We start from the raw sequence: 16,209 nt of genomic DNA, 5'->3' as shown, positions 1-16,209 counted from the left end.
ATGTGAACTGTGTTTTAAGCGAGTCATTTGGACCAAACAAATCTGGCCACAAATGGCAGTAAGAGCTCCATATATCAGATGAACCAATCTGAAACCTTCCATTTTTGTTTCCTTTTGTTCTCTCTTGTTTATCCTACAGGAAAGTGACAATGCAAGGAGGGTTGCTTTGGTTTGTGGTAAAAGTATCTGGTGGTATTGCAAAGCCCTATTGAATGCTTACGTATTAGAAACTCTCATTCACTTATTTAAGACTAAAAGTGCCCCAAAATGAATAAACTGAAATAAAGTTTTGATAAGCAGCTCATATAGTTCTTTGTTCAGCATTTTGATGTGCTGTCATATGTTTAGCATAGATTTGGCTCTTTTTCTAAAAAGCTTTAAGTTGTTTTAAAAGTAAATCTTCAATTTTGATTACAGCTTGTAAAATTTAGCTTTTTTAATTCTTTTTTTTTTCCAGTTAGGCCCTAATTGTTTTTTTTGTTTTTTTTGGTCAAATTAAGTGGAAAGTGCATATTTTCATGAATACAGTGTAGAGCTTTTTGTTAAACCTGGCACTGCATTCTGTCAAAACACTCTTCCTTCTTAGTTATTGAAAGGAATTTTCATAGGTTAGAAAAAGACGACAAGACAAAGTTTTCTTTTTGCCAGAAAAGAAAAGTATTGCTTGGAAATATCCTCTTTAGTGTACAGAAAAAAAAAGTAGAATAGACACTGTTCTGAGCTTTTGATACTCCTTTGAACAATGTTCAGTCAGCTGTATTCAGTATTTTTTGGATATATTGGAAGCTTAAAAAATGTCAAATGTCAAAGAAAGAGATTTTTTTCCCCTCATGTTTTGTGTCCTTACTTGACTGTGAACTTTAAAACCTGAAATAAGGGTAGAAGGAAATGCAACAAAGTTCATGGGGACTAGGAGTCCGACTAGGGATGTTGCAGTTGCTGCCACCCAATCTTTATCAGTTTCAGCATTGCCTGTGTTGTTAGGAAAGACATGACATAGAAGAACCTTTTAGAACAGACAGGTAGCACATGGGATACAGGGCCTGTCTTGTCGTCTGGTTCTAGTTTCTGTGCTGTTCGTTGTTCATGTGATACAGAGGCAGGATGTCTTATCTCCAGTCTGACTCTGTACCAGTGCTAGACAGTCTCACAGCAGAACAGAGGAAAAAGGTGAAGACGAGCAGCGCTGGGGTGAGAGCAGAGTAGATACGAGTGGAGCAGGAAAAGAACGGAACAGAAAGGCCGGGAGAGAGGGAGCACACAACACATCCCAACATAAAAGATGAGAGCGGGACTTGGCATCAGCGAGCCATAGATAGCTCAGCGGAGCTAGGGTTGTAGGCAAAAAGCCACATTTGTTAATATGGGGTTCAGCCAGCAAGATGTCAAGAGACAGGATAGCATATTATAGAAGAGTTACACAATGCCAGCCCAGCCACTTAGCCCACAGCATGAGTAATGCAGTGTTTATTCACGATGAAAATAACTCTCTGTAGTGTACCAGCCCAATGCTGCCACTGATGAAGTTGGACAATCAGACTCTGAACGGATCTACATTCATATTTATACAACAAGGTCAGGTGCCTCACCTTCAGCTGGTTTTGTCACAGCAGTATTTGACAGAGCTGCACTACTCACCACTGAAATAGTAAACGGTGTGCCATTGTTTTTTTGGAGGGACAGAAGATGTTTGAAAACTTTAAAACTGCTGTAAATGTTAAAATAATAAAATGTTGTATATATCTGCCATTTCACAGAAGGAGAATAAGCAGAATAGAGCAGCAGCTAAACTAATACTATCGTTGTTTATGTGGCAGTTTTCAAGGTAGTGATCTATTTATAAAGTAGTGAAAATGTCCCAAAACTAATTCCAGTCGCTTGTTTTGTCAACTCTCTAAAGCTCATAAAAATTAGAAGTCCCATGTAAATTATTTAGGGGGATTTAGTAGGATCTACTTGCAGACATGGGATTCAGATTTCAGATCACTTTATCGCAAATTACATCAAAGATGCACTGCAGAAGAAAAAGACGATGCAGGATCAACACTAAAAAAAACATAGTAAAAAAAAAAAACACCTGAGATAAAATAAGTTATACAATACTGATGAGGTAGTGTTATTAAATAAATAAATAAATAAATAAATAAAGAGAGAATAAATATATATTTATTGCACAAATAAGTAAAAAGTTATAAAATAGTACAGGATACAATAGTCATAAATGTCATAAAAATTAAAATTGTGTTGTTGTTGGCTTAGAGCAGGGGTTCCCAAATTTTTTTCAGCTTGCAACACATTTGAAAAGCCAAATGTGATGTCTCCTTGGATCCCAAATTAACAAACATGTGTTATCAAGCGCTGTATCATTTACTTTTTTTTTCTGACTCATCTGCCATAAAAACACTGTACAGCACTGAAGCAAAAAGGAAACTTATACTTGAATTAGTCAGAGGTAGAAAACTATAAATATCACAGTGCATAAATACTTAATTACAAGTAAAAGTCCTGAATGCGTAATGTTACTCAAGTAAAAATACAGACATATTTTCAGCAAAAAGTAAAAGTAGAGCATCCTCATTCTGCAGAGTGTGCTTTTGTATAGAATAATATATTGTTGTTTATCACTAATGAATAGATGTGAGTCATTAGGGTCTATTTTAGATCATTTGTGTGCAAGTTTATGTTGGAAGTAAATTTCAGTGTCAAATAAAAAAAAGTTATATTTCTAATTAAAACTTTACGTATAAAATAGCATAACATGGAAGTACATGGTGAAAGGATGCCAAATGTTTATTAAATAGTGTACCTGAGTAAATACAGGATAAGGAGTTACACGGATCAGGAAGTTAATTCACAGATCACAGCATGTTAGTGCATTAATTGGCGGAAAGAAAAAAAACATCTGGGAATCATTTGGGTCCCAACCCTCACTTTGGGAAAGGCATCCATACAGTGAAGCATTTATATCTGCAGAGGAAATGAGTTGCCATTCAGAGTGCACCATGTTTCTACAGTAGCTCAGAATGGATTTCCTCCTCTTGTTTTAGTGTGTTTTATAGTGGGTGGCCTCCACAGTTAAGGGGCTTCACCATCGCTTTCCATGTTTGATTGTAGACCAGAGTTAACATCCTTTTAACTAAAAAGCCCAGAACAGACTAAACAGACATTGGCTGTAAAGAGGGGCCGCTGTGGTTTTATGACCACCGTAGTTGCTAAAGATCACAGACTTAATCTCGACGCGTACAGTGACATGAGATAAACCAAGTCATGTTTACAGTTCAGAATCAGCACTGTCGGTGTTTAGCACCCCTTCAGTACTGCTGGAAAAACATCTTAAAACAGGATTAAGTTTCCTAATGATGAACAGATGAATAGAGTTATGAATAGTGCAGTTGTTTTGTTTGTAGTACATTTTTCTTGTGGTCTGTAAATATGTGTAGATTTTTTTTATTACTATTTTTTTCCCCCATTCTTTGTTTAATCGGAAAAGCAAATCATACAAAACTTACCTTTCAGGTACAATTCAATGTCAATCAATCAATTAATTAAATTTTATTTATATAGCGCCAAATCATAAAAGTTATCTCATGACACTTTACATATCGAGCTGGTTGAAACCAGACTCTAAGCCAAATGTCCACACCTCAAATGTGAGCAAGTTTTTTTTAATTATTATTTTATATGATCTTATATTTCTGTTTTCATATTCTTCACATTTTATTACTTTACTGTCATTCTGCATTTTAATTGTTGCTGAGACACTTTAATTTCCCCTCTGTGGGATCAGTAAAGGCTTAGCTTGTCTTAGTGTTTTGTTTTTTAATTAGGTATGATATCATTTCATCTTGAACATGTCAATAAAATGCCCCTCATCATCATCTTCATTTTTAAACTGCCTGTTTTGTTGACAAGCACATAAATAATCATAGTGTATAATTGTTTTTGAGAAGCTGGAGAATATTTAGTAATGACAGTAAATGGATGCTCTCTGAAGTACACATGTTGTGTAAATTTTCTGTGAGAATGTCGATCTAAATCAGGAGAAAAGTCATTAGAGGAAAAATACACTGACAAATTCAATCCGATGCTTAAAATGTTACTCTGTACAGTTAACACATGCAGTATTTATAATTGTTCTTAACACTAAATGGTGCACTGATATTTAAATATAGTGATAAAAATATTGTGAAATGGGAAAAAAATGGTAAAATAAAGGATGATTAAAAAGCTTTAGAAATAAGTTTATTCTTTTACTTGTTTTTACTCGTTTCTTACACCATTTTCTTCTTGTTCCATCTTTTACATTGTTAGTATTTGTTGAGTAAGAACTGAAATTGCACTCATGTTACTTTGGTTTGTATTCTGGTTTTCATATTATATCAAAATAAGCACTAAATCACAAAAATGGAGGCTACAACTGTGTTTTCATTTTTTTGTTTTATTATTTTTGTCTTGGTTTATTTTTTTTGCCAATTTTGTCAAATGTCATCTCTGGTTATTTTTGTTTTGTCACATAGTTTTTGTCTTGATTCGTCTTTCAATTCACTTTGATCTCATTTAGTCTTTTACGTTATTTTCACCTTGTTATGTTTGTTGTGTGTATGTATATTATGTGCACATATGAATGCGCCAAGGATCATCATTTATTTATATGTCATCGTCCATTTGTGTTGAACTCTTATATGGGTTTATTCTGTTACGCCAGATTGGATATTATTTCTCCTTGCAGTTAGGATGTGCATGTTTGTCAAATTGTTGATGCAGGAACATCTGGACGTATATTAGTGTACATATAAAGGTCAGTGCAATTATTTATGATTTTAATAGAATTAGCGTCTGTAAACAGCAGGAAATTAAAGCACCATGGAGGGAGATTGTTCACTGTCAGTGGTGCATGGTCGGATATAGCAATAGGATGTCAGGTGCATGTAGGTAGTAGCTTCTTGTCAGTAAAAAAAGATCAATTCATGAAAAGGAACCATGAACAGGACAGAAAAGATAACTTCTTGGCACTGGGGTTAAAAATGCAACTTTGGAAGATTTAGGTGGTGCAAAGGACCTATTAGATTGATGAAAATAGCAGTTTAAAACCCTCCCAACAATTATCTGGCATGAATCTAAGTCAGGGAGAGAGGAAAACTGAGAACTCATTAAAAGATAATAATAATTCCCCTCAAATGCAGTAAATCAAAAGCAACAAGCCTGAGTTAAAGTACGACGAAACAGTCAAGCTTAGTGTAAATGCCTGAAAACTCCACTCTAGTTTTGGATCAAGGTGACTGTTTAATGTAAAAAAAAGCTAAACTTTTCACTTTCCTGGGTCTCAGGAGGATAAAGTCTGATCTGAACACATGTTGGAACACACACGGCCTGTTTTTCACCGAGCTCAGCCGGTCTGAGTCTGCGGATCCTCGGTAAATGTTAAAATCTGGTCTCAAAACGGCGTCAGCCAAGAGCAGAAGGGGATTTAAGTCTCAGGTCTGTTTGGACGAGCAGGAATGTTGAGTCTATCTAACCCCGATCCGTTTGCTTTTTCGGTGTCTTCTGGAGGTTTGACAGAAGTTTCTCTCATCCTTACTGGCAGCTGTTGCCACGGTTGTGTCAGCGCCGTCGAACTACCTGGGACGGTATTTCCACGGACACAGATCGGGATGACACCGGGCTCTGTGGTGTAGGAGGGAGGCAGTGTCAGCAGATCTGTGTGTTGGACACCGACCCAAGGAGACAGAGCAGGAGGAGGAGGATTAGGGTCCGGGAAGATATTAAACAGAGGCAGTAGCCGGAAAAAGAGTGAAAATGGGAGTTGGAGACAGAGTGAGAGGCTGGAGTGCTTTATTGTAGCCAGTGTTGAGGGGCACTTTCCGAGTTGTTCAATTTAGACTCACGAGCCACAGCAGGAATGACCCGAGTCACCTCAGGGATGCCGTACCGCCAGTCCTGGAGCTGTTCCATGAATACTGGAGTGGAGATAATAGCATTTGAAATGTATAATTATCTTGGTTTTCCTGCACTTCATAACAAATTGTGGTGGAAATGAGAGCGAGTCTTTGGTGCGTCGTTGTGGATCCAGAGCTCAAGAAGCACAGGCTTGATATTATGTAACCTGCGAATTTACCTTTAAGAGAAATGTTCTCATACAGTGGCCTTGAAGCTTTGAACATCAGTGTTTTCTCTACTGATGACATTAAAAAGCTAGGCCAGAAAGGGCTTCACAGAAATGAAAATTAACAATTCACTTCATTTCAATTCAGCTTTATTTAGACCCTGCAAAATGACAAACCACAGATTCACCTGAAATGGCTTTACTGTCAAAGTACAACACCTTCTGACCTTTAACCTGTGTTTAAGTGAGGAATAAAACTCCAGAGACACCCTTTAACACTTTAATGGTAAAAAAACCCTCTTCAGTTACATGTTAATCAAAGGGCAGTAGAAATAATAAATCTAAAAAGACCTTACCATAAGTAGGAGTGTAAGAAAATGTGCAATATATTGCTATATTTCATTTCACAACACTATAACGATATTAAAAAGTACTGTAACAATATTTTTAGGTATATTCAAATGCAGACATGGTGGAGGTTAATTTTTTTTTTTTTTATTTCTTTTTTGTTTATCAAGCTCTTTATTTATTCACATGAGTATTTTGCTTTGTTTTTGTATACTGAAAAAATATTATTGTGATATTGCTGGTCATACATGTAGTTTTCTTGAAATAGATAACACTGTTTTGTTAAATAGTCTTTATTTCAAGCATCCTAAAAACACTTTTATCCATCTGAGAGCGGCAGATGTCTGTTCCTTTCTTGGGATTGCATAAAAGTAATGTTATGATATTGGATGATTCAGGGACTGTCCACAATGTGTTCTGTTTACAGCTAATAGAATATGAACAGTTGAGCAGGATCCTAAACTGTAGTGCCTGTAAAACATAATTTTATTTATTTATTTATTTTTGTGTGTAGTTTTTTTTTTTGTACTGATACAGCCAGATGTTAAAACGTTATATATCGAAATCCTGCATGAAGGAAAGTTTTGTGACGTAGCATTAGATTCTGTTCTGATCAAATAAAAATTAGTTTAGTATTTGTGCACATTTCTGGTGTAATTCAATTTTTCCAGGAAATAATATATATAAAAAAACAAAACAAAACAAAACAAAAAAAAGAAACAAAACAACACAAAAATCTCGCCTCGTTAATGGTATCGTAATATATCACAATACATCGTATCATGATCCTGGTATTGTGATTTGTATCTTATTGCCAGATTCTTGCCAATACACACCCCTAACCATTAGGATATTACAAGCTCATTATTTCCCAAGAATAAAATTAACATATAATACTTAATATCTTAAAAGAACAATAATGAAAATAGCACATCAGACTCTTCCTCCCACCATCCAAAAACATGTACTTAATAGGTTAATTGATCACTAACAATCGCCCGTAAATGTGAATGTGAGAATGAACAATTGTGCGTCTGTGTATGTCAGCCATGTGATGCACTGGTGACATGTCCAGGATGTACCCGCCGTCATTCAAAGGTAGCTGGGATAGGTTCAGGACCTCAACGAGGATTAGGCTATTCAGAAAAAGGCCCTTAAAACCTTAACAATGGATGAGAACATAGTATTAGGCAGCAGGACGAGAATCAAATTGAGTGAGCTTCCTTTTAAAGATTGCAGATCATTAACTAAATACAGAAAACGAAACAAAAATAAAATAAAAAAAAATTCACCAAATGTGTGTGCACTTGTTATATTTCAGCTCAGCCCGAAACTACTGTGTTTCCTATTACACAGTTTGTCTTCTTCTTTGTTGCTCTGTTTCTGAGTGATTAACTCAACAGCAGCAGAGGCGAAGTGAGGATAAGACAACTTGAACAGTCGACGGTTCGTTATGTTACTGTACTGCTGAGCCATGTGACTGAAAATCTATATCACTGCATTTTTTAAGATAACAGCAGTTTCATGTATGTATTTTCTGTTTTGGCATGACCAAGCCATAGTGGAGTAAAATGTGAGATGTAATAGACTGATTATTTCATGTAATATTTGCATTTGCACTATTATCTGTCTCTTTATCTTATCTGATTAAATAAATGAATTGATCTTAAACTATGTCCCATTTACAGCACTATCTGTTCTGGTACATATTACCAGTAACCGCGATAGTAATGCAGAAATGATAAGAGGAACTTTAATTGATACTGCTCTTATTTATAATTTCTCCAGTTCATTATGAAAAGGGACAATAATATTGTTAAAATGTTGCTGAATTGAACTTTCTTTACTTGATTTAAATTTATTTATTGTTGTTCTTCATCACAAATAAATGGTATTAACTATATAATAAAGGTTTCAGTTAATACAGGGTTTCATTGACCCAGCAGAATAATATACTATATAGACATGTGGGGTCTGTTGGACTCAGGTTTTTCATGGCTGACAGGGGAATGAGCTACAAAAGGACTCTGAAAATTTATAGAATTTTATATTGCAATAAATAGTCTATCATTGCAATAAACGTTTTTAGTTCGTTTTCAGGGTTATCTATATAATACGCTTCGGAGTTAATTTTACTCAGTGGTGATATTTCTGAAATTTTCACTCATTTTATCAATTTATTAATTTCTTACTTTTCTTAATTTTAACTTTATTTTTAATTTCATTTGTCAGGCACAATACATATAGACATGGATACAAAAATTCACAACTGAAAGTGTATATAGGACTTGTAGCCACAGAAGATAATTGGCAGACCTTGTCCCTGTTTAGGTTTTCAAGAAACAACACTGAAGTAAACAAAAACTAACAGTATGAAAGAGCAACATTAAAACCAACAAAGCAAAAAGAGAAAGAAAACAAAAGAAACTAATACAAAACCCAACTGAACAACAGGAGCATAATGCCAGCGGAGATCAATGCTGGATTTCACAGATTTGTGTCTGTTAATAATCAGGCACTTTTGCCTCATTATAGTAAATGTTTGTATGAGTTGATGTTTTTATGTCTGGTGGTGAGGATCTGGTTTTCAGTCTCCACTTGCAGCTCCCTTCATGTTGACTTCTTTACTCTTATATGTTAAGATCATTTAACTAAATATTTCTGGTACAAGACCATTCACACACTTAAAGATCAGTTTCATAAATGGGAAGTTGATAAAATTCTCAAAACTTACCAGATTGTCATATTTATTATCAACATCATAATTGTTATAAATGTTCTACCTCTAGATCTCTGAAATATCAAATAATCAATTTAAACCAGAAGTAACTATGTGGTTTCTTCAATTCTCACTCGGAAAGAAAAGTCTGTCTTTAAATTTGAAAACTAATACTGATTTGACTTTTTTTGTGATAATAAAAGAATGCCAGTGCTACAAAAGCCTCCTGCCTGAATCTAGAAACATATTATTAGGGCTCCAATCCTTTTAACATCAACACCCCCCGACAAGAACAGGTCGAGAGGTTTAAAATGAAATATGGGACGACATGTAAAATATGACTTGTATAAAACAGGACACTTTAATTTTATTTTCTAGGCAGAAGAGTAATAACAGTTATTACCACAGAACTGACCTCCCACCTCCAAAAGTAGTCAAACTAGGATAAACCCTGCATTAATGAAAGCATCAAGGTACAAATATACACATACGGACACTTCATTAGTCCTCAGCTGATGGACAGAAAAGACAGCAAAATAAAAATTAAAACAAGTTATCAGTATATTACTTAAAGAATATCCAGCCCATACAATATAACCTAATGAATAATCTGATTAGTTATATTATTGACCTCATGGGTGAAGGTGGCAGTTGGGTCGAACTATTCTTGGGCTAATTTAACAGAATAGTCATTTAATTTTTCAAGATAAAATGCCAGAATGTCAAAATGTCAACGACTGTCTTTGCCAGTGGCATTTTTCCACTAATTTACTGAAGAAACAACTAATCTATTACTCTTCAAAATAACGAGATTAAGACAGATATGATAGATTAATTGCTAATTCAGATTCATCGTTGCATCCCATGTGGTCATGTTAAATAATTATATTGTAGTTATTATACTGAGTATTTCTACTGACATGTGCATTATTTGTACTGAATCTAGAAGTATGGATGTATACTGTAGATATTTCTGTGTAATGGTTATGTTGCTTTTTCTTGTTTGTTTTTTTTTTTTCTTTTTCTTTTTGCAAATGGAGCTAGCATACTGTTGTAAAACACATGACTGTTGCTCAGTCAGTGGTATCTATAAATATATGTCTGTGCATTTGTATTATTTCGAGTTGCTCCTGTTGATTTCAGTCCAACGTGCCTGTTTGATTAGCTGTCTGGATCATGTCCACCTGGTCGACGCTTTCTTTCTTGGCGTAAAGCTGCTCAGATTATTGTTAGCGCATGTTTAATCTATGATACCAGCAGTCTTGAATCAGTTTTTTCGATTTCACGTCCGCCAGAGTCAGGTTTTACCTGGTCAGATTTTCCCCCAGAGGGTGAAAATCAGTCGATGGTGCAGATAAGTCGCCACAGTGGCACATAAAGGCATGCAGGCCCTTGGCTGTCACGTAAAGCTGACATTCTCATTCCCTTCTCTTATCAATCTGTCTCCCAGTCATTGTAACCTTGATAATGCTCCTTTTCACAAATCATCTTTTCACTGCCCGTGTGACAGCAGGGACTCAGCAGAGGAACAAAAAGCCCTCCCACAGCCTCCGCTATTGACCTCCTTCACTTCCTGTATAACTGGGTAATCAAGGACAGCTGCAGATGGTGCTGAGCGCTGTACCTGAAAGCCTCAAAGCAAGCCTGTTATGTTGTCGTATACTGTGCAGAGGGCAGAGGAGCACAGCGACAGGCTGCGACTGACTGGAGCTCCACTGTCAGCTGTGGGTGGCAGTGGCTGCTGTCGGCCTCCGTTTACGACTCCACCTACTTAAAAAGTCAACGCGGTCACTTCTGCAGTGCCAATTCACTGTTCTGCATCAGTATGCTTTAACCACATAACCTTGTCATTTAATGTTATACAGTGCTGGTCATTTCATCATCTTTTTCAGTATTTTTCTGGCTTCGTGTTCATGAAACTTCAGGCATCAGACTTTAAGGCAGGGGTGTTGAAGTCATTTTAGTTCAGGGGCCACATTCAGCCCAATATGACCTCAAGTGGCCTGGACCAGTAAAATAATAGCATAATAACCTACAAATAATGGCAACTACAAACTTTTGTCATTGTTTTAGTCCAATAAAAACATTAAATTATGAAAATATTTACATTTACTAACTATCCTTTCTCACAAAACATGTGAATAACCTGAAAAAACAGACATTTCATCAGAAAAATAAGTGCAATTTTCACAGTATTATGCCTCAACTTATCATTTACACATGTGCATTACACACATTGTTACATAAACATTTGGTAACAGGCAGGATATTGTCAAAATTTTGTAGCTAAAATAAGAACTATTTATACAATATTACGTCTCAGCTTATTATTAACACAACTTACAGATCAGAGTGGATCTATAAATGTGCAAAACATTTAGTAACAGGCAGAATGTTGTTAAAAATGTACTTAGTTTTTATATTTGTTCACATTATTTACATTTTATTGTGAAAGGATGGTTTGTAAATGTAAATATTTCCATAATTTCATGTTATTCTTTCACATTAAACCAAGAAGGAAATTTGTAGTTGTCATTATTTATAGGTTATTTTATTATTTACTTTCGATCCTATTTGTCTATATGTGGAACCTGAACTAAATGAGTTGGTCACCCTTGACTGTTAATATTTTCAGTATAATTTTGGCACTTCCCAAATTCATCCCGTGGGCCGCATATGATCCTTTGGTGGGCTGGTTTTGGTCCACGGGTCATATGTTTGATACCTGTGCTTTAAAGCATTGTGACTAAGCTAGCATCACCTGCAGGGAAATATGTTGCCAAATCAGATTTTTTGCAACTCAGATTTATTTTCCGCTCAGTCTTTTCCATTCAGGCATGCTCTGCTTCCACGTGTGATCCAAAATAAGACACAGATCGGATGTTTATGCAGTATAACCTCTGACCGGTCGTCTTACGTCACTCCAGATCAACATCTGTCATTCAGCGCTGGCAGGAGTGAAAAAATTTGGCCTTGTTTATCCTCATCCTTGTCCTCATTTTCATCTGGTAGTGCACTGCTCATCAACCTATAAATAAAACTCTCAGTTCCGTTGGAGTTTCCTGACAGCAGACGTCTTATTCTTTTGTAGATGCAGGTCAGGTCATCATCAGGACCAGCTCACATTGGAGATTCATATTAACCACAGTTAAAAAAAAAAATAATAATGTGAACTGCCCTGAAAAAATCTGATCTGAACAATGAATTTAAGGATTTTTCTTTTCAGTTAAGGAAAAGATAAATCATTAAGTTCATAGTAGTTTGAATGACATTTACATTATATGAAGGAAACTGCAGGGGAAAAATGATAGTGTATAAGAAAAAAAACAACCTCTTTAACTCAAATGTACAAACTTGGATTTAGAAAAAATGGGTTTTTGTCCTTTTTATTCATCATTACTGTGGAAAAGTGCTGGAGTACATTAAAGAAAAAAAAAATTACTTGGCCGATTCTTTTTGACAAAACAATTGATTTAAACACATTACTATATATGCAGGTTATACTAATAATACACCAGATCTGGATGAAAAGATGAAAACCTGAAAATTTGAATGGTTGATCATAAATGACTGAATGAATGAACAAATTAATAAAAATGTTGCTACTCAATGACAAATTGGGAGCATGGAATATATGGAATTAATCCAATGACTGGAGGTTTTGCTTTCTGAGAATCAGGAAAAATGCCTAAATTACAAAATTGAGAGTATTCCTCTGGAGACCTCTTATGCTGACCAAAAAATCAGAATGCAACCTTTTTGCTTCTTGTAAAATATTAATTGAATGTCAAAGTGTTTCTCAAGTCATACATTATGTGGCCAAAAGTTTAGGCAGTGATACACAGAGACTCTTCGCATGAATGTGATCTGTTTGCCATTAAAAGTCTTTAAACTCTCTGCCAGTATAAGTCAGAACCACATGCTAAAAAGCCCCAAAACATAAAAAAACATGAAGCAGCAATGCTTGCAATAACAAAATTTCTTTCACTGCCAAAACATTTCACCATGACCATAGTTGTAGTAAAGTTTTGATCTCAGTTCATGTTAGAAATCAGTTTATTAAAATCATAAATCATCCATAATGTTGAAGAACATCATGGTTTAATTTTGTGTCCATATCACTGAACTCTACAACAAATGATTCCTTTAAATCTAAACATGTCACATAAACAGGTTTGCGAAGCAACAAAATAGTTCTACCTGAGATTTAACATAAAATAAAATAAATATTTCCCTCACCTACTCCTGATATTGTTCAAATAAAACCTGTGAATATGTACCAGGTTTTGGAGGTGACCACGTCCTCCAGCATGAGGACTTGTTGTAGTGGTGCTTCTCCTCTGCGTCTGCGTTGTGCTGCATTGGACGTCGTGTTTTGACTCCACTCCTCATGCCTGATTTCTCTCTGCAATGTGCTCGTCCATCCTCTTCATCCATGTCTATTTTCTTTCTGAAAACACAAGTGTAACCTGCGAACAGCTCTGAAAAAGTCTTTATGTGCTGAATGTACCACCACTGTGGTTCTAGTCTATTTATAATGCAATTCACCATCTTTACAGTCACAAAAGTTTACAGCCGTTAATGTTATGGAATCAAAGTCCCGTGTTGGAGATGATTTCACAGATCAAAACTTTACATAAAACTGTTCACTGCTTTCCACAGAAACACTCATTTCAGAGTGAAGGCCGCTCGCTTGGCTCACACGAGTAATATCAATGGATGAATCACACACCGCCTGCAGCTTTTTCTTTATTAATACAGGTTTCCCACAGTCTTAAAAAGTCTTAAAAGTCTTGAATGTACAAATCTGGATTTAATACCTTAAAGTCTTTAAAAGGTATTAAATTTGATATGGTAGGTCTTAAGCTAAGTTGCCATAATCTTGTTTGCTGTGTTGTGTTCAAGTGTGTCTCGGAAATATCCAAGCTACAAAGAAAGTCTACTCAATTCCACCCGACAATTAATAATGAAATTAGGAACCAGTTATCACTAACTTTGCAGCCCCTGGTGAGAAATAACTCAGAACGATGGAAATCAAGCGGCTAAAATTTACTTAGGGGGTCAAATGAGTGGCCATTTTTGTCAAAAAAAAAAAAAAAGCTGTAAGAAATGCATAGAACTGTGTTGAAATAATGCTAATACATTTGTGCACAGACTACTGATATTATTTGACAGTGGAAGCTATATTTTCAGAAATATTGGATTTTGAATAGCACGTGTATGTGAAAACTTTTGCTGGTGGACAGATGTGACATTACCCATGATGATCTGGTCAGTACCAGTACTTTATTAGTAATAAACTTATATATTTACTATTGCTAATTCACCTCTTATTCATAAATGTTAGTATTGTGGATCTAAAACAATAACAGCTGACACAAAAACACAAAATGTGTCAGTGGACGGATGTGACATGGTTCTTACGGATCCCATCATACTGATGCTCGGCAGCCATGTCACCGTTTCCACTAATGATCCCTGTGCAAAAACTAGTATCAGAATTATTTATTGTATAGTTTATCATCATACTAAAGATTAAATAACAATATAGAATTGTTATTTCTTTATAAAAATGCTTATTATTAGAAAACTGCTGATTTAAAAAGTGACGTGTGACATTCTTAATGTATGTATTGGCGTAGCATAAGCAGGATGGATCAGCACCATACTCCATATTGCAACCTGTAAAAATAAAACGTGATATGTAGGATAGAATCTTGTAGGAAAAATTAGGGAATCTAAAAGAATAGAATATTTGTTTTTCAGGTAAATTCAGTTAAACTATAACTTGGCCATTTGTGACATGAAAATATAGCATTAATTGTGATGAAATTGGACATTTTTGAGCTGAAAACATAGTTCATATGACCATCAACATGTTGCAACAGAACTGAAATCCTGTAAATTTGCATAACTTGCATTTACCAACACAAAGTTCCTTTGGGGATTCAGTTAGATTGATTTCTTATGCACAAAGACATAAATAAGACCTCTAAGCAAATTTTAGCCGCAAGGTGTTGGTGTAAATAAATAGATTTTCCTAAATTCTAGGAGTCACATAGTTTTGCCAGTATGGCTGTGAAGTGGGCATTAAATTCTGTTCTAAGTGGTCTTAAAAAGATCTTAAATTTAACTTGCAAAAACCTGTAGGAACCCTGCAATAAGAAATGGTTTGAGCTATACTGAAGCAGGTGGTCTGCAGCAGTTAAACACTGTTTTTCTGTCTGTTTCTCAGGGGATTCCTTCACTCAGTTTCGATTTTCAGAAGAAAAGGACTGGGAGATGGACTCATTTGCTGCCACTCAGGTAAATCTATAAGTACCCATCCTCCATCACTCACTCTGCATTGTTTCTCTGTCTATAAAGGATTTCACCCGCTTGTGTGTGTGTGTGTTTCATGTATAGACTGAAAACAGTGCCGCTAGAAAATGTGGTGTGTTATGGGATCATTCTGGGAAATATTTCTTTCAAGCGCTAAGATGAGATGATCAGTTGCTAAGTTACTGTCTCTGACTCTGTGACCTGAGTAGGAATTTCATCTACTTCATTTTGCAATTAAATCACTTCAAAGGGTAACAAAACTTCATTAGCTATAATATCACAATTATCACCGAGTGGATCTGTCTGATCTGTTTAACGTTGTTGAAAATTTTCAGAATTGCTGATGCTACAGATTAGACATTACTCTGATTAAACCAGGTTGTATTTTTCCTTTTTTCTATTTTTTTTTTCTGTTTTACTTTCCCTCTGTCCCCTTACTCAACTGTCCTTTAAAGATTGATATTTATTTATTTTTTTTACCATTGAAAAGACTTGATTGTGTAAACAAAAAAAAAAAAAAAAGAGGTGATGATGTGTAATTAATAGCATCATGTCACACAAACTGTTGTTACAAACCAGCAGCCAGTTGGAACTAAGGACTCAAAGCAGACGGTCCAAGTCTCTGCTGACTCTTCCTGAGGTCGTTCATTGATATAATATATACTTTCAGTTTAACAGTACATTTTGTTGTTTTTATTGAGAGATGCTGGACTCATTC

General features: G+C 35.4%; 1 protein-coding gene across 1 annotated transcript in view; it reads left to right on the top strand.

The window, feature by feature from the left end:
- aven (apoptosis, caspase activation inhibitor) overlaps positions 1-16,209 on the top strand; it is a 58,234-nt gene that overhangs the window by 32,763 nt on the left and 9,262 nt on the right. Inside the window, exon 3 of the mRNA XM_030128742.1 lies at positions 15,406-15,476. Within this exon, the coding sequence (XP_029984602.1) occupies positions 15,406-15,476 (71 nt within the window). The remainder of the gene's footprint in view (positions 1-15,405; positions 15,477-16,209) is intronic.

Source organism: Sphaeramia orbicularis, chromosome 24 (genome assembly GCF_902148855.1).
Source record: "Sphaeramia orbicularis chromosome 24, fSphaOr1.1, whole genome shotgun sequence".
In the NCBI taxonomy this organism is placed as follows: Eukaryota; Metazoa; Chordata; class Actinopteri; order Kurtiformes; family Apogonidae; genus Sphaeramia; species Sphaeramia orbicularis.
The sequence above is the reverse complement of the archived record's forward strand: the minus strand, read 5'-3'. Positions and strand labels throughout refer to the sequence as shown.